The 22,498-nt window shown below is 45.3% G+C and overlaps 3 protein-coding genes across 4 annotated transcripts; 1 reads left to right on the top strand and 2 right to left on the bottom strand.

The window, feature by feature from the left end:
* Positions 1-2: 2 nt before the first annotated feature.
* Positions 3-11,250, top strand: MRPL30 (mitochondrial ribosomal protein L30). Of its 2 annotated transcripts, none has more exons than XR_014230885.1 (6): positions 3-81; positions 519-599; positions 2,257-2,403; positions 3,230-3,303; positions 3,392-3,596; positions 11,063-11,152. XR_014230885.1 is itself a non-coding variant. In XM_082337791.1 (6 exons), the coding sequence occupies exons 1-6, from the start codon at positions 31-33 to the stop codon at positions 11,145-11,147; spliced, it is 567 nt and encodes a 188-aa protein (XP_082193917.1). In that variant the 5' UTR covers positions 3-30; the 3' UTR covers positions 11,148-11,250. The 2 variants fall into 2 exon arrangements, 1 of the variants encoding a protein (XP_082193917.1); XM_082337791.1 differs by having other exon boundaries at positions 3,392-3,520; positions 11,063-11,250.
* Positions 3,526-11,270, bottom strand: LOC309604432 (lysozyme g-like). The gene is made up of 5 exons (XM_082337792.1): positions 11,183-11,270; positions 10,428-10,517; positions 9,611-9,807; positions 8,680-8,818; positions 3,526-7,896 (listed from the first exon to the last, which is right to left on the bottom strand). The coding sequence occupies exons 1-5, from the start codon at positions 11,187-11,189 to the stop codon at positions 7,763-7,765; spliced, it is 567 nt and encodes a 188-aa protein (XP_082193918.1). The 5' UTR covers positions 11,190-11,270; the 3' UTR covers positions 3,526-7,762.
* A 3,144-nt stretch (positions 11,271-14,414) lies between these two features.
* On the bottom strand, positions 14,415-16,801 carry LYG2 (lysozyme g2; the record flags this gene model as incomplete). The annotated part of the gene is made up of 5 exons (XM_082337793.1): positions 14,415-14,548; positions 15,554-15,692; positions 15,817-16,013; positions 16,275-16,376; positions 16,759-16,801. The coding sequence occupies 5 exons, from the start codon at positions 16,799-16,801 to the stop codon at positions 14,415-14,417; spliced, it is 615 nt and encodes a 204-aa protein (XP_082193919.1).
* Between the last annotated feature and the right edge of the window lie 5,697 nt (positions 16,802-22,498).

Below are 22,498 nucleotides of genomic sequence, written 5' to 3'. Positions count from 1 at the left end.
GGTGCCCGGCCGGAAGGGTTGCGCACCGAGATGGCGGCCGCGGCGGGCCGGGCCGGCCTGGGGCACGCAGCCGCTTGGAAGGTGGTGGCCCGGGCTGGGGTTTGGCTGGGGCGCGCTGGCTGTACGCTCTCCGCCTGCGGCGGCGGGGGGCTTCCGCCGTGAAGCGAGGAGGGGCGGCGGGGAATGGGCCTGTCGGCCCCCCGCAGGCGCCGCTGAGAGGGGGAAGGAGAGAGGGGGGCGGTTGCGGGTGGCGTGAGGGGCCAAGCTGTAGGCTGCTGCGAGCTTCGCCGCTCTCGGGGGAGCAACCCCGCCTCTGAGAGGAGAGCGCGGCCGTGGGAAAGGCCGGGGAGCCTGTGGGCGCCCGGTGTCAGCGCAGGCTGTGCTTCAGCCGCCGGGGGGTGTCATAAACACGGGATATGTGCTCACCCGGTCTGCGTTTGAGTGGTTGTGTAGTCTGTTTGCAAGTGCTAAAAGCTATAAGGAAAGTCCAAACAAGTTACATCCCACTCTCTTCGCAGATGCTGGGGAAGAGGATGGAGGGGATGGCATCCGTGGCGTGGGTTCGTTGTCTCTTTACCAGGTCAAGAATTCCAGACTCGGTATGTGCTATAGTAGATGAGAAACTGAAAAATAGATATTAGCCGTCTTAATTCTGTGCTTTCTGCGGTATGGCAGACTTCTAGAGACTGTGAGATGAGCAGGTTCACAGTGTACTGGGTGAAGAACTGGCTGAAGGGCAGAGCCCAAAGGGTCGTAGTGAATGGGGCTACAGCTGGCTGGCGACGGGTCACCAGCAGTGTTCCTCAGGGCTCAGTCCCAGAGCCAGTTCTGTTCAGTATCTTTATCAGTGATCTGGATGCAGGAGTTGAATGCACCATTAGCAAGTTTGCTGACGATACCAAACTGGGAGGTGCTGTCGACTCTCTCAAGGGACAAGAGGCTTTGCAGAGGGATCTAGATAGATTGGAGCATTGGGCTATGATTAATGCGATGAAATTTAACAAGTCCAAATGCTGGATTCTGCACCTGGACGGGGTAATGCCAGGCACAAGTATAAACTGGGAGAGCAGCGGCTGGAGAGCAGCCCTGCAGAAAGGGGTCTGGGGGTGCTGGTCGACAGCAGGCTCAATAGGAGTCAGCAGCATGCCCCGGCAGCCAGGAGAGCAAACCGCACCCTGGGGTGCATCAAGCCCAGCATAACAGCCCATCAAGAGAGGCGATTATCCCGCTCTATTCAGCGCTGGTGCGGCCTCACCTTGAGTGCTGTGTGCAGTTCTGGGCCCCGCAATTTAAGAAGGATGTGAAGGCACTTAAATGCATCCAGAGGAGGGCAACAAAGCTGGTGGAAGGGCTGGAAGGCATGTCCTGTGAGGAGCGGCTAAGGACTTGGGGCTCATCCACTTTGGAGAAAAGGAGGCTGAAGGGCGACCTCATGGCTCTCTACAGCTTCCTGAGGAGGGAATGTGCAGAGGGAGGTGCTGAGCTCTTCCCCCGGGATCCAGTGATAGGATGCTTGGGAATGGCTCAAAGCTGCGCCAGGGGAGGTTCAGACTGGACATGAGGAAGCATTTCTTTACCAAGGGGGTGGTCAAACGCTGGAACAGGCTTCCTAGAGAGGTGGTCAATGCCCCAAGCCTGTCAGTGTTTAGGAGGCATTTGGACAATGCCCTTAACAACATGCTTTAACTTTTGGTCAGCCCTGAACTGGTCAGGCAGTTGGACTAGGTGATCATTGTTGGTCCCTTCCAACTGAGATAGACTGTTCTATTCAATAAATAACTAAAACCAAAGAGATGAGAAGTTTGACATTTATTGTATATTTTTATATTTACATTTTTAGCTTATCTTTCTGCAAGATACTGTCTAGTGTCAGTTGACTCTTTTCCTTAAAGTCATTCTTAAAGCCTTAAACCATTCAGAGGCTAAGCAGAGTTTCTTCAATGAGATGCATGTGAATTAAGTGCTGTGCTGGTATAGAATGTTGTCCATGTATTTCTATGCAGTTGTATGGCCAAACTCAAGAGTTAATGTATTCATCAGCAAACCATTATAAAAATATATTTGACTTAATGTTATAAAAGCTAAATTTGAGGTCACTTGCTGGTGCTTTGACCTTCTGAAAAGAAAGGTAGTTAAGCATGTAAGAATTTTTACCAAATTTGAAGTATGTTTTAGAGAGTTATTTTGTTAACTATAATAATAATAATTCAGATATTTAGGGAAAACCCCTCTGTTCTTGTGAACTTCTTATTCTAGGTATTTCAGCCGCGGCCTGGAGATCATGAAAAGTATGGAGGTGATCCTGAGCAGCCCCACAAAATCCACGTTGTTACTAGAATAAAAAGTGTAGTTGGTCGCCCATATTGGGAAAAGAAGATAATACGTGACCTTGGACTGGATAAAGTATGATTGTTGTTCTTTATACTTGTTTCTACATTTCTGATGTACACAATATAGGGTAGAATTAGGGCAGTGGGGTTTTTTTTAAGGACCTCAGTTTTGCAGTTACAAAACTTGGATTGCTTTACAGCTGCTGTAAATGTAATTGAGAAATTGATGATGTGTTTAAGAGCTGAGAGGAACCTTAATGGCAAATGCCCTTTTAGTGGGAATTCAGAATATCACTGTATGGTATTGCTCTGCATGCCTGAGGAAAACTTTACCTTGAGATTTCTGCTAAAATAATAAAAATAGATTTGTGAATACTTTGAATTCGGTTTTCTCTGTGGGTCATATTATTCAGATATTTCAGTTAGGCAAATAAGACTCATTTATTAATGAAAAGGCTTCCAAATCCAAGACTCTTAAGAGTTTGTGTCAAAGATGTTTATCCAAATTTTTTAGGTCAACTGCACATTGTGCAAAAATCTTTGTCAGTGTGATATTACAGAGAAAAAAATGTGTGCTTGATTAATTTAAGATCTAACTGAAGCAAGTAGTCTTACCCCTAAACTCCTGTATTTACATTTATAATATTTTTAACAGTTGGAAGAAATTTGAGTATATTGATAATATAATGGCAATAAAGCTGAATTTGTTATTTTACTGGAATTGAATTTGATCAAGTTTTGATTTCATATTTTTCTGTATGTTCTTGATGCATGACATTTCTCTAAATCTTATATTTGCAAATGTGGTTTATATTTTTACTGGTAGTGTGAAAAGTTCAGTGAACAGAGATTGGGGTTTTGGCAATGCGTTTGTAAAACCTGTTCTATCCTTTATATAGGCACATCAGCCAAGACTGCACAAAAATATCCCTTCTGTGAATTCCAGGCTGAAAGTTATTAAACATCTGATAAGGTTTGTTAACAATTTGTTTAATTTGGAACACTTAATGTAACTCTATTCTAGTCATAGGACTTCACTAAGCAAACTCTTTTGCCTGTAGAATACAGCCACTGAAACTACCTCACGGATTGCCAACAGAAGAGGAAATGTCGGACACCTTTCTTACAAGCAAGGGAGAGCTTGTCATTAAACGGCATCTGAAACCTGTGGAGCAGAAAGAAATTAAGTCGTAAGCTGTGCTGATTGGATTTAGATTTTATAAAATAAATAATTTAACTCCTGACTTAAGAGTTCGTGTATGAAATGTAAGTTTAATTCTTACCCTGTCTGGTATGAGTGACAGGGATGACACTGATGCTTAAAGAAGGATTACATGTGTACAATATAAAATACAATACTGGTAATGTTTGCCTGAAATATTAAATGAATGATAGGCTTTCTTTCCATGTGTTTTAACTTTGCGGCTAGATTACTGCAGTTTATGGCTAGCTATTAGAGAACGTTATAAATAAAGTCAGATAAGCAAGAGAAGTAAGTAGAATGGATCTAACTGATGATGGTGAGGACATTTCCCAGCTAATAGTACAGGTTTACAATGATGGTGCGTGACTTCACCTTTACTGCACAAAGGAAGGAACTGGAATTGAAAAGCTCTCTGTTTACCAGTTACACGAGAATCGACTGGATACCCACCGAGAGTGTCATTTGATTGAGGCAGGCATTTGGGTGACTTACCTTGGTCATTCAGATCTCACGCTTGTTCCTTAGCAAACAGTCTGTCATCTGGCCTCCTCTGTAGCTTAAAAAGTACCCCAGCTCCCCGTTTGGGAGTAACAGAAGGAGTGATTCACATCTTGGTAGGCTGTATAACATGTCCTTCAGGAAACATGCTATCTCACTTCATATGTATTTCTTGATCCTAAATTTTAATAATAATAGCCTAAGAGCTGCAGTCTATGTGAAAGTTGGTGCTTTTCCTGTTCTAAAATTGCACACTTTAGAAATCTGGAGACCCTGAAGCAAACCTCTGATACAAGTTAGTAATTATGAACTGCAAGCTTATAAAATACCACCTCTTACTGAAGGATCTTGAATAGTACTGTGTGCATATTTTTATTTACAGTTTTAAGAATTGTGACCAAAGTTAAGAAGCTGTTGCTGTATCAAATGATAAAGTCGTTTTCATTCCAGGGAGCATAAATTCCATAGTTTAACACACTATGAGCCTCTCCCACACTAGAGACGCTGTAGAGGAGTTAATCTTAATGGCTGTATGTTCTGAGAAGATCAGAGGGACGCAGTCACTGAAAATGAATGTTTATCCTTTCTGCATGCTTGCAGAGAAGAGTGAACACCAGTAGGAGTTCAAAAGAATAGACATATCAGTAGAGGGACACAAAAGCTGGAGATACTGTGTGCAGGAGAAAGAAAAAGAAGGATAGGCTATCATAGGGGCATTGAAGACTATAATGGCTCCTACAAACAGGCCAAAGGCAGAAACGCAAGATTGAGCTGAAAAACCTCAATTTCTCAACAAGATACAGGCTGTAGTTGGAAGGACGCAGAAAATACTGGTGTCAGTCTGAAATATATAGAATAGCAAGGAAAGAGTGAAGCAGATAAATGAATATTGCTTTTCTTCCCTCCCTCATTCCTTCCAGTGTCTGCATAGCATCTTGCACTGCAGTGTCTTATAACTGGAGTCTCTGCATGGTGTTGACCGTGTTCCTACAGGGAGGTTCTTAGTAAAGCTGAAATTTCAGCTCTTTTGAAGGACGTGTGTAGTGCATCCAAGGTACAGGGCATGCTTAAAAGAGATGGCACAAGTGCTAGGGCCCAGGAAATTAGGTAAATGGATCTTGTTGCTGAGGGACAGCAAATAAAAGTCTTGTAGCAGGCATGGTGGCCAAGAGCACCAAACCCAGGATTGCTCAGCCTTGCCAAGCACGTTCAGGATTTGTGTCCATGGCACTGCAGCCTGGTGAATCTCCAACAGAGGGAGTGCTGCCAGTGCTGTCATACACAGTGTGTGTATGAATATGGATCTTCTATTCATTACCCTATATGGATGCTACAACCTTCAAAAGTACTGCAATGTAAACCAGAAAGAATGTGTTAATGAATGAGCTTGCTTGGTACTGTGCACAACTTAAAAAGTGTGTGACAAACTACCGAAGTTAGAGCAGAGCTAGTAACTGCTTCCCAAGTACAGGAAAGGGAAAGGGCTTTAGGTAGTACCTGTTATTTCTGGATAAGATTTAGCTACAAGAGATGTTTACAGCTGTCTTTAATTGACAAGCTGGCAGTTTTAATGAAAAAGGAAATTGTATTTTCTTAAAATTTGTAATATATGTGTAGGTTTGGGTGTTTCTGAAATGGTATTTTCTTCAAGGTCACAACTGTCATACGGTCAATCTGCTATCCCGAACCTTCTCTGTATAAGCATATGTTCCCTAAAGATTGGCTCTCGGGTCGAAAACCTGAACCAACAGGGTGCACAAACAGTGTGTGTGTCCACATCCTTTCATTAACGGAGCATTGTAAATGCTTCGTGTAAATCTTCATGGAAGCACCGGTAAGACATACTGCCTTTTCGTGCAGGGAACAAGCAGGCTGACTTAAGACGACGGCAAAATTCTGTTTGGAAGGTACCTTGTGGGTCTCTAGTCCAACCTCCTGCTCAACGCAGGGCCAGTGCTGAGGTGAGACCAGGTTACTCAGGATTTTCTCCAGTTGGGTCTTGAAAACCTCTGAGGAGAGGGACAGCTCAGCCTCTCTGGGCAGCCTGCTCTGCTGCCTGGCTGTCCTCAGGTATGCAGAATACAGTCTTGTATCCAGTCTGAACCTCTCTTCTTTCAGCTTGTGCCTATTGGCACTTCTGTTCCCACCTTGCACTGCTGTGAGGAGCCAGCCTGGCTCCATCCGCTCAGTTATCCCTCACAGGCAGGTACTGTGGGGCTGCTCTTCGGTCCACCTGAAGCTGTCCCTTCGCATGGGGCAAGTGCTCCAGCCCCAACCACCTTGGTGGCTCTCTGCTGACCTCGCTCTACTTAATTGTTCTTTCTTCTGCCAGGGGGTCCAAAACTGGATGCTGCTCTAGATGTGGTCTAACAAGTGCTTAGTAGAGGGGTGTAATCCCTTCCCTTGGTCAAGCTGTTCTGTTCATACAGCCCAGGGTACCCTTAGCTGCCTTTGGGCAGCCCTTGGGCATACAGCTGGCTGATGTTGAGCTTGCTTCTTGGTTAGGAACCGTTTGCCATGTCTACCTTCTGTGGCATTTAAAGTATATTCAAACAAATCTTTGGTGCAATATGTGGTAGCAATGTAGAAATGTCCTGTTTTAAGAATAAATTTGTATTTCTGTGCTATTGCTCTGTTGCAGGTTCACTTACTGTTACAGACTTGGTAATTAATACTGTAGTGTGAGTAGAGCAATACAATTCTAATAATAGCATCAAGATATTTTTAATCACAACTACAAAATACTATCTATAAAAATGCACAATATTTAAAACAACCAAACAACCAACCCCCTTGTGCTCTTTGTCGTTTCTCCTTTAGCTCCTAGTGATACGCTTGAGGGTTTTTTCTTCTAACCACTCTAAACCATTTACTTTTCTTCCCTGTGTCTTGAAATGGCTGAATGGACTCAACAACTCTGAAGCTAAGGCTCCCCAAAAGCTTTACTATGTGATTGATTAAAAGGATCTGTTTATTGTGCATGAACTTGCATGAGATTTTATAAACTACATGCCATTTCAAAAACATGATGGAATGTGCATATTCTTAGTCCAGACCCCGCATTGAAGCTAATATATAGCTTCAGTAAAAGTATTCATTACAGCAGCTTGAGTTTTACAGATTGTTTGCAACTGTAAAGGCTAAAATGAAGTAGTATCGAGGGGAAAAAAAAAAAAGTTAAGGATAGCTTAGTATTTTCCCTCCTGTCACAAGAAACAGCCACTTCAGGGTCACACCACCAAAGTTAAGAGCAGTTATTCTGAAAGGATATGATACACTGAGATACACTCTTCTGGTAGGTTAAACATCAAATATTCAATTCCAAAATTGCAGATTGTTAACAACCAATTTTGTACTGCTGTTAGACACATGTATTGACAGATTAAAGCAGATAAAATCTTGTTAAGCAGTGTTATAACTTTCTTGAAGCATTAATCTGCTTCTTGAGAGACTGAAAGCACAGATGAAAACTCAGTTTGAATATTCTTGTGAAGTGAGATAAAAAATAAATTGCAACAGATAGGTTGCAGTTTGGATTATTAGCGGTGTTATCTTTTAAAGTGATTTTTTTAGCCTTAGCTGAAAAAAAAAACCATTGAAAGCTTGCATTTCTTTCTGGCTTCATTACCTTGCCCCATTCTTACTCTTTCTGGGGGAGAAATCCAGGATTTTCTTAATTAGAAGCAAAGTATGCAGTCAGTGACTCAAATCTAACCATTACTCAGATATCTCAGTATCCATTCCTCTTATAAAACTTGGCTCTTGCAACCACATCATTGGCGTAGTCATTGTGTGTTGTGCCGATATCCATTCTGTCATAGCTCTGGACGTTTTTAGGTCCCGCATTATAGGCTGAAATCCCACCTGAAATGAGAGTGAAAGGAAGACATAAACAGAGATGATACTTCATCAGTAAATAAGCAAACAAACAAAAATCACAACTTAAATGTGTTGCTTTAGTCTGCAGCTCTCTTTTCACCAGTATTGTAATTAACATTTCTAGCTATTTTTGCCACTGAGGTGTTCCTTTTGTGTTTTAACTTTGTGAAGAAATCATAATTTCCTCCTTTACATCCAGACTTGGTGGTCATTGTCCCCTTGCTGTATTTTGCTAACGTAACATCTTCAGTTGTATGACTGTTTCCTTTTGTGCGTATTCCTTCATGTCTACCTGCGTTAATAACCTCAGCCATATTTGTATTGTAGTTGGAATAAAGGGATCCAACCATGACGGCTTCAACCGTAATCAGTGCTCAAGAATATAACCATGTTTCCTTCAGAGAGGACCATACATTTCCAAAATTAATGTGTTCCTTCTTTGGAGTTGCCAAGATAGTAGGTTTTTGTAGGTGGGTATAGAAATACAAAACAAATGAAATGGAGAGAGGCGGGGAAAAACTCACCCTTACTCCTTGCAACTGAAAAATGTCATGATATTTGCCAAGTTTTCCAAAAGCCTGCTAGAAAGCTAACCACATCTTATTCCTCTATTCCTTTTAGTGAGTGTCAAGGAATATTGTTCCACACCTCAATAAAATGAACAGGGGGACTGGGATCGATTTAGTTCTCTGAAGTGCTCGGTTTTACAGCGTTAATTGTGCTTGACTTTTATGTATGTAAAGTGTTTTAAAGCTGACAAAACTCTACCTTTGAGCTGCTGTTCCTTTGTCCACGTTGGGAATTTCTTTTGGATTTCCTTTATCATCCCGCATAAAATCTCTGTGCCTTGTGCTAAGTGCTCTTCACTGTCCCATGACCCAACGATCTTATGGTACCGTTTGTCAACCTGAAAGTGAGACACCAATATCAGCACACCAGAAACCCCGCTATTTATCCAGAGCTCTTCATTGCTTACAGGCTGCTTGTGTTAATTTTGATCTTTAATCTCGTGATTTACCTCTGTTGTAATTGTATAGAGAGGAAGCAAACTTAGCTCAAGGCGCAGGCGAAGCCAGCAGATGCGAATAGCAGGCTATTTGGGCACTGAAGAGGAATGTCTGCCCCACCTCCTTGTCAGAGCCTTAAAAACCCAACACAGCTGCTGCTATAGAGGTGACGGGGTGCAGAAAGCGGGCTTACTGCTGTTCAAGCTTTTCCAGCTGCAAGGTGACTGCTCCTCTCCTCCCAAGCTGCCTCAAGGGTGGGAAAACCCCTCTTTCCTCTAGGGAAGCAAGATCCCCCGCTAGCCAGGCCCCTGTGGTGCATAAAGGGTAATTAACCTGACTGTATGTAGCTGCAGCCTACAGGCCTCTGTGTTTAGTTAAAAAATTGCTTTTTGAAACAAGATATATTATCTCAAGTATGAAACAGGAACAATTAATCCCTACATTCCCAAGAGAGCACTGGGGAGCAAGCAGCGGTTTCACGGTGCAAAAGCAGTCTGCTCGTGCCCTGACACTCAGCAGGGTCCTTCCCCGGTGCTGGGAGCTGTCAGCTGGGTCACTGTCGGCTTTATTCTGGCCAAAGAGTTGTCTGAAAAGGTTTAGGGGGTTGCCTTTCAATGGGGCCCCTGCCACACTTCTGACTTTCTGCTTCAAAAGAAAGATGAGGTTTGTGTTTTTAAGAGGGTTGACCATACCTGCATTAAACCAAATGCATTTCCGTGGTCACCCCAGCCGTCATTCAGCACTGCCCCAGCATGCGACTCTCGAGAGATAATACCAGCAATCACAGCTGGATCAACACACTTGCTGTTGCCAGCTTTTGCAATCTTGACTTTGTATTTCTCCATGTTCTTCAAATCTTTCTCTGCAATCTTTTCTGAGGCAGGAACTCCTACAACACAACATGCATGACTTTCGCTTTCATTTTTAAAATCAGAAACAAGTTGTTCTAACAGTCATTATGACTGAGCTGACATTTTGAATCCTTCTGAATCTAGAGAGAAGCAATGATAGAATTGACCAATTTTGCTGAGGGGTAAGTGCCCTAGAAATCAATACAGAGATGATGTAAAAGAAGTCTTTTTCAAATACAGAGGGCAGTTCTCTAGCATGCAGACTAAAAGGTGGGTCTTCTTGTTTTAAATCTAAGCCTTTGGGTGGATTAGTCCCAGATTTCGTTCCTTTTAATTTAGGACTACAATGGGGAAATGTTCAGAAACTTAGGTCATGAGGGAAATCCTCTTAAGGGACAGAGAAAAGCAGGCTTGATGGCAGGGGTTGGATGCACTCGGCAGACCTTGCATTTTCTCAGTGATAGTCTTGAATATTCCTCAGAACATCTCAAAGGCAACTCCATTCCCAACATAAACTTATGTGCCCAAGTAGGATCTTTGTTGGTTGTGGAAAAGTCTGCTCGCATGGCAATGACTGACAGCCAGAGACCGGGATCTGTAATAGGCACGAGCTTGTGCGTGGAGGTAAGGGGAGATGAGCAACCGAATCAGTGCCTACCTGCATAGCTCAGACCTTCCGGTTTCGCGGTTGCCTCCGAAGCTCCAGTTGTGTCAACGTTCAGTATATTCCCATAACGCTCCAAACAGCCTAAAAGCAGTATTTACAACCAAACGTCAGGCCAGCACAGTGTGCAGCACATGCTGTTAAAATGTTTTCAGATCCACGACTGAAACCCATGGCATCATTTCGATACTAGTGCAGGCATTTGCGCTAGCAGATGCGGTCATGGTATCGTATGCTCTGGAAAGGATTACCTCTCGGTCATGCTAGCATAAAGCCACAGTGTAGCTTGTGAGGTGAACTAGCTTGTGCACAATTCACCTCCTCAAATTTTAGCTTGCCTAAAACTTAGCTGTCTAGTCTAAGCTCGTGACTTGGGCTGCCCGCATAGCCAATGGAGAAAGGCACCTTCAAAAGGCGGGTTTTCTATTCCAAAATAAAAAAAAATCTATGAGAGTCAAAAGAAATCCTACACTACTTACTTGCTCCAGCTTGCTTTTCCATAGATACTGTCAACAGGAAAAATCAAAGAGAAACATCCTTCAATTAAATCCATTACAATTTATCTGACTTGCAGTTTGTTTGACTTGCAATTTATCTGCATTTATCTGTGCCTAAACATGCCGTTGCAGAAGGGAAAACACACAAACAACAGCTGAGAGGAGCAACGCTAACCCGATCCCAGCAGTTAATGGAAAACAGATTTTGGTACAGTGAATTATTTACAAGAATATTGGACAAACATCACAGACCTGACATGTTTGCTGCAGGACGTCTTCCCCACCTTCTCGCCGCACTTCCTAGAGACAAATGGGCTTTTTATCTGCTGGCGGTGTTTTGGAGCAGCTGACTCAGTGCACTTCCCACACGCCGCTGGTGTTACGGGAAACAGGAACGTCTAACAACTTCTTGTGCATCCACCCAAACACAACAGGATTTTTGCTCTACAGCACGAACACAATTACGACTAAAAATGAAATAAAACCCCGTTGCTAACAGTTTGGAACTAGGAGGAGCCTCATCTGAAAATAACTGCCCCCCTTCAGTTGTTGAAAGCAATAATGTGCTGACAATGGGAAAACGGGAACCCGCACTTTTGGATGTAATAAAGTTTTTACAGGCAAAGACCCAGCAACAGTAACAGGACACAGAGCTGCAACCACAGAGAATTTGGATGTGCGCAGAATATGCCAGGTCCCTGTTGTTATCCCCTCTTGTACAGTGACAACAAAGGTGAAGGCACAAACCCAAATTAGCAGGCGGCATGGATCAAAGCTGCTGTAGCTGTTCACCAGTAAGGAAAAAAGCCTCTGGATGGCAGACCTCCCCGTCACTGCTAATCCATCCAGGCATGTGTCTCCCCCATGGTAAATTTTGTGAGGGTGAAATGCAGATAGTGCAGATCCAACAGAGTACTGAAAGAAGGAAGGCAGTGGCTGTGGCTGTTACAGGAAACAAGTTGCACCATGCATTTCAAAAGCCTGCTGGTTTTATTTATTGGTTTGGTTTCAAAAGTCCCCAGCAGTTTTTGCAGAAGTTCTACTTGTCCCATCCACAGATGTAAAGCCCCGTGCTGGAGAGTGCAAACAGGACTGAGACATGAAGCTTACACAAATTGCACAAATTTCAGTGTCTTTTGTAGTAAGTTCATTTTTTAAAGCCTTGGGTCTTGCAAAGCTGAGCTGAGAGTTTAGATAAATTCTCAAGTATCTTGGAAGTCTTGTTCATGACCTCACCTAAGTACAGCAAAGGCCATTCTTGTTACAAGATACTAAAGAGCAATACTTAAATGCTTTGTATTCATTGCTGATTAAAAATGAAAGCCGAAAATGGGAAATTACATGTATTTTTGCATTTATGTCTGTGTACCTGCTCTAGTCTGTCCTCATGGGTGTGGCAAACCTGTTTACTTTCCCTTTCCTGGCTGTCTATTATGTAGCTGTAGCCACGTATACCTGTCCTTAGCATGTTTGTTCTTGTCTAAGCCATCCCAGTTCTGCAGTCTTTTCAGGCCGCATTTTCTTCACCTTTGATCATGGTTGTTGCTGCAGTTTTGAGGTTCTCGAGTTGGTCCCCCTGGCCAGCTGGGTGGCCTCTGCTGGACTCACCCCAGCATGCCAGTGTCCCTGTTCTATCAGGGAGCCCCAAACTGGATACGGTGCTCCAGGTGTGGTCTCACAAGCATGAAAGAGAGGCAAATGATTGCTCCCCTCCCTGCTGGCTAGGATTTTGCTAATGCGGCTCAAGGTGCTCTTAGCTACATCTCTGTGAGGGCCCATGGTGTCTACCAGGACCCCAGGTCCCTTTTTGCACAGCTTGCTTCCTAGACAGTTGGCCCCAGCCCGTACCAGCACGTGGGGTTGTTCTGTCCCAGGTGTGCAGGGCTTTGCCTTTGTTTAATTGTCATGGGGTTGCCGTCAGCCCATGTCTCCAGCCTCTTCAGGACCCCACATTTGGTATCAGCTGTGAACTTGCTGGGACTGCTCTCTGTCCCCAGTCTGAATTGCTGCTGAAGACACAAAGCAGTACTGGCTGCAGGATCCGTCCCCAGGGGATGCCACTAGCAACTGGCCACCAGATGGACCCTGTGACGCTGACCACCACGCTTTGAGCCTGGCAACTTTCCAGCCAATTTTCTACCTGCCCATCCAGTTCGTGTCGCACCGGTCTGGCTATATGGATACTACGGCAGGCTGGGGCAAAGACCTTGCTAGGTCAAGGTATACCATATCCTCTCCTCTCCCCTCTTCCATAAAGCCAGTCATCCCATCGCAGGAGGCAAACAGGTTGGCCGGGCACTATTTACGTTGTTTAAATCCATGCTGGATGTTTGCAGCATGGTCTCTAATTGCTCCTGGGAGGATGTGTATCATAACTCTGCACTGTTAATGGCTTTGGATTGCATTTTCCTATCCATTTAAGATGCTTGCAGCCAGTGTTTTTTTCTAATTATTTTGACATACAGTTATTCCCAGTTGCAGAAGGTGTGCTTATCGTAGAAGAATAAAGGAAGTTCCCTCAGCATGCAAGTGGATGCTGCTGGGAAAGGCACGGCTTGCACTGCCAGACCAAACCTAACTCTTCTTTTAGCCCTGGAGAATGAGTGTCACTCAGTCCTGCAGGCATTTACCCCTCTCCTTTCTTTGTCTTTCCAGCCTCCCACCTCCAAAATAGTTCAATTCCAGGTCTAGAAGGAATAGGAGCACCAAATTATGCTTAGCTCAAAGACTGCTGTTTTCCCGAGTGTCACTCTTCTACAAGCAGCAGAGGGGGAAAAGAATTTTATGACGCGCAAGTATGTATTTCATCCTGTGCCCTTCTCAGTGTCTCTATCTGCCTAAAATTAACATCGTACTTATCCAAACTTTGCTAACACACATGGCAATATGAGTACATTGGAGTCCTGCTTTGTTTGCTAATAACACTTTTATTTGATTTCTGTTTGCTTAATTCTGTATGACTGAAAACATCCATCTCTATTCTATGCATTTATATGAAAAATTAGCATTCCGAAAAAAAACCCCTACTCCACAGCATAATGTAAATATCAAGCAGCTTTGAAAAAATAAATCATTAAGCTAATACCCAAGGAAGTATTTTGCCTTTTGATTTCTTAAGAGAATGACAGATTTTGGCAGAAATGTGTTTTAAGATCTGGAAGGCAGCAAATCATCAATAGCAAACAAGACAGTCCTCATAACTCAGAGAAATATGTAGATAGCGGAAAAAAGTATTAAGATTTTGGTAATACTCCCTTTGTAAAATCCAAACCATATTGCTTGTGAAGAAACTACATAACTGGTGTCTTACTGAATATTGTTTTAGAAATTGAGGGCTTTGTTCTGCACATTCTTATTCATGTTAATCATTCCTGTACATGTGCATCTGTATGGGTTTGCAGGGTACAGCTGCTCTGTGTCTTGGCTCCCTCAGGGGTGTCATGCAGGTGATGGTAAGGAAGTTACTCAGGAGAGATTCCCGTATCTAGTATCCATGTTTCTTGTAATACCGGGCTCGTGCAACCACGTCATTGGAGTAGTCATTGTGGGTGGTGCCAATATCCATTCTGTCGTAGCTTCGGACGTTCCCAGAACCAGCGTTGTAGGCAGAAATCCCACCTGAAATGAAGCACCAAAGGAAGTCATACAGGCTTAAAAAAAATAGGGAAAATTCCAGCCTAATATGTTCTGCTTTTACTGGTTTTAAAAGCTTTCACTTATGGGGACTTTGGAAGGGGAGTAGGCAATGTTATCAGAGCTTCTCTGACTTAAGTGGGGCTCTGCAAACAGCTTATAGTTATTCCTGAATCCACCAAAACAGCAGAAAGATACTTAAGGTTTTGTGTTCACAGATATTTGCAGCTTGATGAACCTGCACCATTTACGTGGCCCAGCACAAGCCCTGCATTTACACTGGGCTTGTTAATATAATAAAATACAATACAATATCATATCATATCATATCCAACATCCTTGTAACTTCTCACTCATCCTTGAAAATTACTGCTCTTAAAAGAGAGTTAAAACACACTCATACATCGCATTATCTTTGTCTTGCAGCTGCATATATGCTACTCCATATGCTGTGTTGAAAAGCAGAGGTATCTGAGGCGGCTGCAAAATGAGCCCACCTTGGCACCCCAGCAGCCCAAGGGGGTTGCAGGGTGCAGCCTGCTTTGAAGCAGGCAGCTTTTCCACGTTGAGTGGCACAATTTTGCAATTCCCTGAGAGCAAACACTTCGTCTCCTTTGTCAACAGAGATACGGAGTGAACTGCTGGCCCCATTCAAGTAAACCACAGAGCTATTTGTTAACCTGAATGGCTGTAGGAGACTCCTCATGGTCAGATAAGGAAAGCTCAGCTCTTATATAGAGTAGATTTCATGTGTATAAATATTTACTGCACGGTGCTGGAAACTCGGTGAGGCTGCCATACTAAGGAAAGGCAGAAAATACACAGAATTGACAAAGCTTGTCTTTTCACGGTGAAATAAAAAAAGGAGCGAAAAGCTAAGCGACAGCCTGTTAGAAACATGGTTATTGAGGAACGTGGGAATTAATTGAGTATGTTCTCATCCTAAAGTTTTTCCTCTCTCCTGGACACAACCTGTGGCCTGTACCTTACCTTTCAGCTGTTGATCTTTTGTCCAGCGTGGGAACTTCCTCTGTATTGTCTTGATCATCGTGATAAGGATGCTTGTGCCCTGGGTAAGATGAACTTCGCTGTTCCATTGTCCCACAGGTTTATGTGAGTTTTTGTCAACCTATAAATATTGGAACAACAAAAAGAAGTAATTTCCCTGCTGTAATGGATGATATGTTTAGGAGACTTACTTTTATTTAGATGCTATTTGTTTATCAGGTTTTAGTGGAGTTATCAGCAAATACCTGCATTAAACCAAATCCATTTCCATTGTCACCCCAGCCATTCTTCAGTATTTTGCCAGCATGAGATTCCCGGGAGATGATGCCAGCGATCAGGGCCGGTTCGACGCACAGTTTTTTGCCAACTTTCTTAATGAGTGTTTTATATTGATCCATAGCTCTTAGGTCTCGTTCAGCGATCTTTTCTGAAGCTCTAACTCCTGTAATTAAAATCAAAAGTAAAGATATTTGCTTAATAACTTTTAAAACTCAGAATTGTCTCTCACCTCTCTCCTAATACAAACAGAATTGCATCAAAATTTTATTTGCCTCACCTCTGGGAGGAGATGATAGATGATCACCTACAGGGATATTATGCAGGCTCAGCAGCTAGTGTGTGTTCAGCCCTTTGGAAATGTGAAGGATTTGGGATTATTGTGCCATGGAGAAATGGAGCCGTCTGGCAGAAGAGGGGTACTCACCGCAGTAGGATAAACCCTCTGGCTTTGCAGTTTTGCATGAAGCCCCAGAAGTTTCAATTCTGTTCACACTGCCGTAGCAATCCGTGCGGCCCTGGGAGGCACCTGCAGAGGCGACACGGAAAGGCTCAAGCAGTAAAAACCTTTTGTGACTGCAAGTAAAACTCAAGGGGAGGCTGCACCCTGGAGAGGACGGGCTGTGGGGTGCGGGAGCTGCATGGGGCTGCCTCTGTTGCTCCTTGTGATGGAGAGGAGGCAAGGTCCTGCCCTGCGCCCTGAGCCCTGAGCCCACCCATCCCTCAGAGGCCACCCGTCCTTCCCCAAGGCTCACAAGGGGACCCGAGCACACTCTCCTCTGATAGAGTCTAGTGACAACTGAGATTTTGGGGAGAGGGGTGAGGAGGTGCATCCATGTCTCCTGCTTCCCGGCTGTGGGGTGTGTGTCCCTGGCCGCCTGGGGCAAGGCAGCGAGGGACGCCAGACTTACCCAGGAGGGCAGCAAGGCCCAGCAGCACGAGCATCGGGTACATGGGGTGGCTCTTCCTGAGCACGCAAAACAGCCTGAAAACCAATCAGTCAGCATTGGCACGCATGAAGACACGAATATATCTCACTGCTTGCTGAATAAACAGAAAGAAACTCTTTCTGAGCTGACAGGGTATTTGTCTTGGTTGCGTACGCAAAGCGATACACAAATGGAGTTGCATCTCTTTTTATAAGAGACCCAAAAGGCAGCTCTCCTGCTCCGGCGCAAACCAGGCTGCAGCCGGACACAAGAGACTTGTGACCTCTCACTTCTGCTGGTGTTTCAAACCCACGTCTTCTACGACATCTTGGTAACTTCTTCCAAATCTCAAACCCCAATATTTAATTCAGAAAAAATAAAATTAGTAATGTTCAGTGACCTGTGCTGCTGCGCTCCCACCATGAATGCCCTTACTCCCTGCCCATATTCTGTATACAAGCCGCCTCTGCCACACCTGGACAGCTTTGCCTGAATCTCCTGAGACTTTCTTTATACTCAGAAATTGGCACTTTCAAGATGCAAGCTGTCTAAATCATTGTGGCTATCTACTTTAGGGTGAGTTGTACTCTGGAGGCACCCATTTCCCCTCACTGGCTGTGAGGGGAGCCTAGGGAGATAGGCTCATGTATGGATGAGAGCCACCTAAATTTAGGTGACCTAAATCCAGAACTACAGGACAAATCTCGGTATCCTTATTCAAGCAGAAATCTCACGCCGCAGTAAACTGCAGCCCCTGAGCAACCGAGGAGATGGTATTGCTGAAGGGAATGAGAAGACCTCCCGCCCTGAGGGGTGGTATCTTACCTACTTGTCTGCAGCTCAGCTTCTGGCACAGGGCTGAGGTTTGAGGAGTTTTAATATGTAGGGAAAGCCACCTTCCGTTCGGTGGTAATCTGACACTGTGATGAAATGTATTGGGCTGTGGTTTTGTGAGACTTGACTTAACAGCATTTTTTCTCATTTTTTTTCTCAGAACTTGTTGCACTATAGACATTGGCGTGATGGCAGGTATGTTCTCGGGAGTGGCATTTCCCAGATTTTCAAAGGGAGAAAAATCACCCTATTTTTCTGTGGGCATCTCTTTACCTACACCTTATATTTCACACTCTGTTCCTGGAGGGAGCCATGGTGAGGGATGAGCTAAAGACCCAGCATCCAGGTATTCTGCAGGTGTCTGCCCCAGTCCCATCCTGGCATCCTGGGCTGTGTCCCTACTGCTCAAGAAAAAAGGGCTGGGTCTGACCTTCAGGTACGTGGCATGGAGGGTCTTGCAGCCCTGCCACCTGGGCTAGCGCTCTCCTGAGAGACTGGCCATGTCCATGCTCGTGGCCCATCTCCCCCTGCTTGGGGGGTGCTCCCGTGACAGCATGCTCTGCTGACATTGCTTGGCAGCAGAAAAAAATAATGACACCTTGTCAGTTCAGCTTTTTTTTTTTTTTTTTCATAATAGCTTTTAATGAGCCCAACGCATCTCTGAAATGCTTCAGACAACCCTTTGCCTCAACATTTCTCCCTGCTGTGAGGGGGAGACTTTTCTGGCATATGCCTGCTTATGAGTAGAGGGACTGTAATTGAGCCAGGCCTTTCCAATCACCAAAACTGCGTTTGTCAGCTAGGGACAGACACCAATGCTAAGGATACCAGCGTCATGTTAGCCAGGGTTTTTTTGCCTGGAGTTGCCCAAGTCAAAAGGTTTTGGAGCCCCTTGCTTCTGTCCATCAAGCTCCTTGCCTGCCCTCAAGAGACCTCTCCCTCCCTCTGCTCCCCAGTCACATTTCTGCACACTCACAACCCTTTCCCCACCACTTCATGTGCCAAAAATACCACGGGGAGAAAAGTGCTGCCCGCTGTGGGTGCGGGAGTCTGGTTGGTGTCTTTGGAGGCTGTGGTCAGTCTCCAAAGGGTGCGTAGGGAGCAGAAAGCAAAGTGCAGGAGGACTTGTTGGGCACAGCTTTATTAGTGGTGAGACTGACTCATTCTGCTTATGGCTTTCTTTACAAGCCCCCATTTCCTTCAATGGTATGGATGCACGAGGTCTCGTCCCACCTCCGACACGTGATGACAGGAGTGGCACCCTGCTCCCCCAGGTTTACCTTCATTATTTAATACCTGGGTAGAGGAGTGCCTCATGAACCTGGCATATTTGCTCAAGGAGACTGATATTTTAACATCATTATCTCTTGGAAATCTCACGGAAGAAGCTGATAATGAATAGTGGAGTGGGGATTTACGTCCCCTTTTAGTTGGAGCAAGGCAAATAACACCGAGTCAGTTATTAACCAGTTGCCGTGGTCATCGGATTAGCTGAACCTGTCTCTGTGCCCTCTCTCTGTCTTCTCTGAGGACCCCCTCAGGCTCCATGATTTCACCTCTCCCATGGGACTCGTGCTCCTGTGGTGGGACCACAGTGCTGGCTTTCTCAGCCACTCTGCTCTCCCCTGTCCCTGCAGTTTATTCTTCCCAGTAGTCTGCAGTCAGAGGAATGAGGTGACCCAAAACAACCTTCTAAAATTGTTGCTTCTTTAACTCTAAAAGCAAAGCCCAGCTTTGCAGGGAGAAGGGCTACAGATGCCAAAGTGCAACTGAATATGCTAGGTGAGCTGTTTCAGTCCAGGCCCATTACGCCTGGCATCACTGTTTTGCTGACTCTCCCTTGCCCATCCCTTGAACAACTGACACCTAAACCATGCTGGTGCTCCCAGAGCCAACATGGGGAGCTCCTCTGTGCAGTAAGCTGTGCAGCATCCATGTGAGTGGTTCCTTCATCGTCTCTCACCATGTGTGCCAAGAAGGTTACATCTACATTTTCCATTCTCCCCTCTGGCTGCATCTTCACAGAGCCACAGAAGCACAGACTGACCGAGGTTGGAGAGGATCTTGGGAGGTCTCTAGTCCAACCTCTTGCTCAAAGCAGTGGCAACTTTGAAGCTAGATCAGGTTTCTCAGGTCCTTGCCCTCTCTTGTTATGAACACCTCCGAGGATGGAGATTTCCCAGCCTCTCTGTGCAACCTGGTACGGTGCTTAACCACCCACCATTTTTTGTGAAAAACTCCTTTTCTTTTATCAAGTCCAAATTTCCCTTGTTGCAACATGTGACTGTTGCCTCTGACGCTCTTTCTGCGCACCTCCAAGAAAAGTATGACTCCATCTTCTCTAGAAGCTCCATGGAGGTAGCTGAAAATGTGCCCCAAAAGCCTTGTCTTCTCCAGGCTGAGCAGACCTGGGTCCCTCAGCCTCTGTGTGTATAACTTGTGCTCCAGCTTGGTGGCCTGCACTGGCCTACAGCATGTTAGGGTCTGTTTTATACCGGGGAGCCCAAAGCTCAGCACAAGTGCTAAGCAGATGGGAAGTATCATGTCCCTGGGCCTGCTGGCGATGCTTTTCCTAACGCAGCCTGGGAGGCTGCTGGCTGCCTTTGCTGCAAGGGTGCATTACCCGCTTGTAGTCAGCTTGTTGTCCACCAGGACCCCCAGGGCTTTCTCTGCAGAGCTGCTTTCAAACTGGCTGGTCCCCAGCATGTACTGGTGCCTGGGACTTTCCTGTCCCAGGTGTGGTACTTGGCAATGCCTGTAGTTGAATTTCATGAGATTCCTGTCCAACCTGTCCACATTCCTTTGACCAGCAGTCCTGTCCCACCAAGCACCTGTGAACTTGCTGGGAGTGCTCTGTCCCTAGCCCTTGTTGGTGCTGAGGACACTAAACAGTACTGGCTGCAGGATCGGTCCCCAAGGGATGCCACTAGTAGCACTAGATGGCCACTAGATGGCTGCCAGCAAGGCTCTGAACTGTTGGCCATCAGCCTGTGGGCACAACAGCCCAGTCAGCTCTTCAGCCTCCATACAGAGCAACCCAACAGTCCTGCTACTGAAATAGCTCAGGTATGTGGTAAGTGCACGACACCAACCTATAGTGCATATGGACAGGGCCACGATGATCCAGTCAATAAATAGTGTTCGCGAACTATCAGTAGGCAGCTCTTCATCGATCGCAGCAGTCACATGGGAGAGACGATTCTGGTTTACCCAGAAGCCAGACTGCAGGGCACTGGATCAGATGCGGTACCAGCTGCACTTTACTCTTCTCTCCTATGTCTGGCAGGACAAAACCCTCCTGAACTTTGTCAGTTCCTTGACCTGAATCAACTGAGGTGTGGCTGAATAGGCAGGGAATTAATAAAATAAAACCTGATTTAAAGGACAGAAATGGGACCAATTTTCTCCTCGCCTGCCTTGCAACAAGAAACCTTTCCCGTTGTTGGAAATGTTTCTGGAAGGCCGAGGGCTGCAGCAGGGCAGCTTGTGGGGTGAAGGCACTAGAGAGTCTCACGTCAGCTGCATCCTCGCTGCGTGGGTTTTTTCATGCTCTTGAGCATTTCTTCTCTATTGCTAATTAGATTAATGAGGGTAGGGTAAGAAATGACTGGTCCTAATTATGCCTTCAGGGGAGAAACTAGGCTGATATAAGCTTCCCAAAGCATTTAGACTGTGGGAGGTTACCCAGCCTGTGGCAGGGAGGCGGGATGCTGTGGGTGCCCAGAGCTCCCACACTGGGGGCAGGTCCCTTGTCCCGAGGCTGCACTGTGGCCGTGTGGAGAAATGGAGGGGCTTGTAGATGGTTGCAGCATGTGAGGAACTGGCGAAACTGCATGGCCAAGAGGAGCAGCCTCTCACTGTTTCTGCTGCACTGTTGCTAGCAGCTTCAAAAATAAGCCAGGAGAAGCAGAATGCCTGGTGCCTGCCTGAGACAGTAGGCATCTCAGAGACTTGGTGGAGGCTAGAAAACCAATGGGATACAGCACTGCCAGCCTTATAGGAATGACAGAACAGGATGTAGAGGTAGAGGAGTGATGCCGCATGTGAAGGATAAAAGTGTAACAGCATAAAAATATTACAGGAAAAGAGAAGCACCCTAAAACACTTTGGGTGGAAATCCCAGTGGCTATCGATTAAAATGCCATAGTAGGACAGTACTATTGACCCTTTATGAGGGCAGTGATAGTGGTCAGTGAGACCAGAGAAGCAGCAAATATGGGATGGTGGTATGAGTGGGAGCCTGTGTATAGGCTGGATCAGCACCTCATCAGGATGAGATCCAGAAGCAGAAGTTTTGGTGGCAAGAAATCACTACTTCCAGGAATTGCTGGTCCGGGAACCCCCAAAAAACAAGTACTAGGGATTGGTACAAGGGCTTCATTTGAGGAGTGTTAGTGGGAAACTGCTCTAAGATTGCAATCCCATGGCATGATCACTTTTAGCACAGAAATGGGAAAAAGCAGGCCATGTGCACCCAGTATGGGACTATTCAGTTTCAAGGAAGGCAATTAAATAAACTGAGGCAAGCATTAGAAACAACAGTCTCCACCAAAAAGGAGCAGCCCCAAACCTGCAAGCATCCTGGAGGCTGTTCAAAAATACCGCGTTAGAAGCCCACAGTAAAAGAACAGTAAAAGAACTGCCACAACTCAAAAAGAAAAGAAAAGAAAATGCTTTCCCCTCAAAGGAAAAGTTAAGGTGACTGCCACAGGGAAAAGGCTGCTACGCAGGAAATGGAAAACTTGTCCATGTGGGAACTGGTGGTAAATTGACATAAAACACAGGAGGTCACATGTAAACAAGGAAAAGGACTAAAAAAGGTTTTGGAGAGCGCCTTGCAAGGGATGCTCAAACTGTCAGCAACAGGTCTTCAAATACTTCAGAAGCA

This window comes from Platalea leucorodia (genome assembly GCF_965183815.1).
Source record: "Platalea leucorodia genome assembly, chromosome: 2".
NCBI lineage: Eukaryota > Metazoa > Chordata > Aves > Pelecaniformes > Threskiornithidae > Platalea > Platalea leucorodia.
Note: the sequence above shows the minus strand (reverse complement) of the source record. Positions and strands in the feature narration are given on the sequence as shown.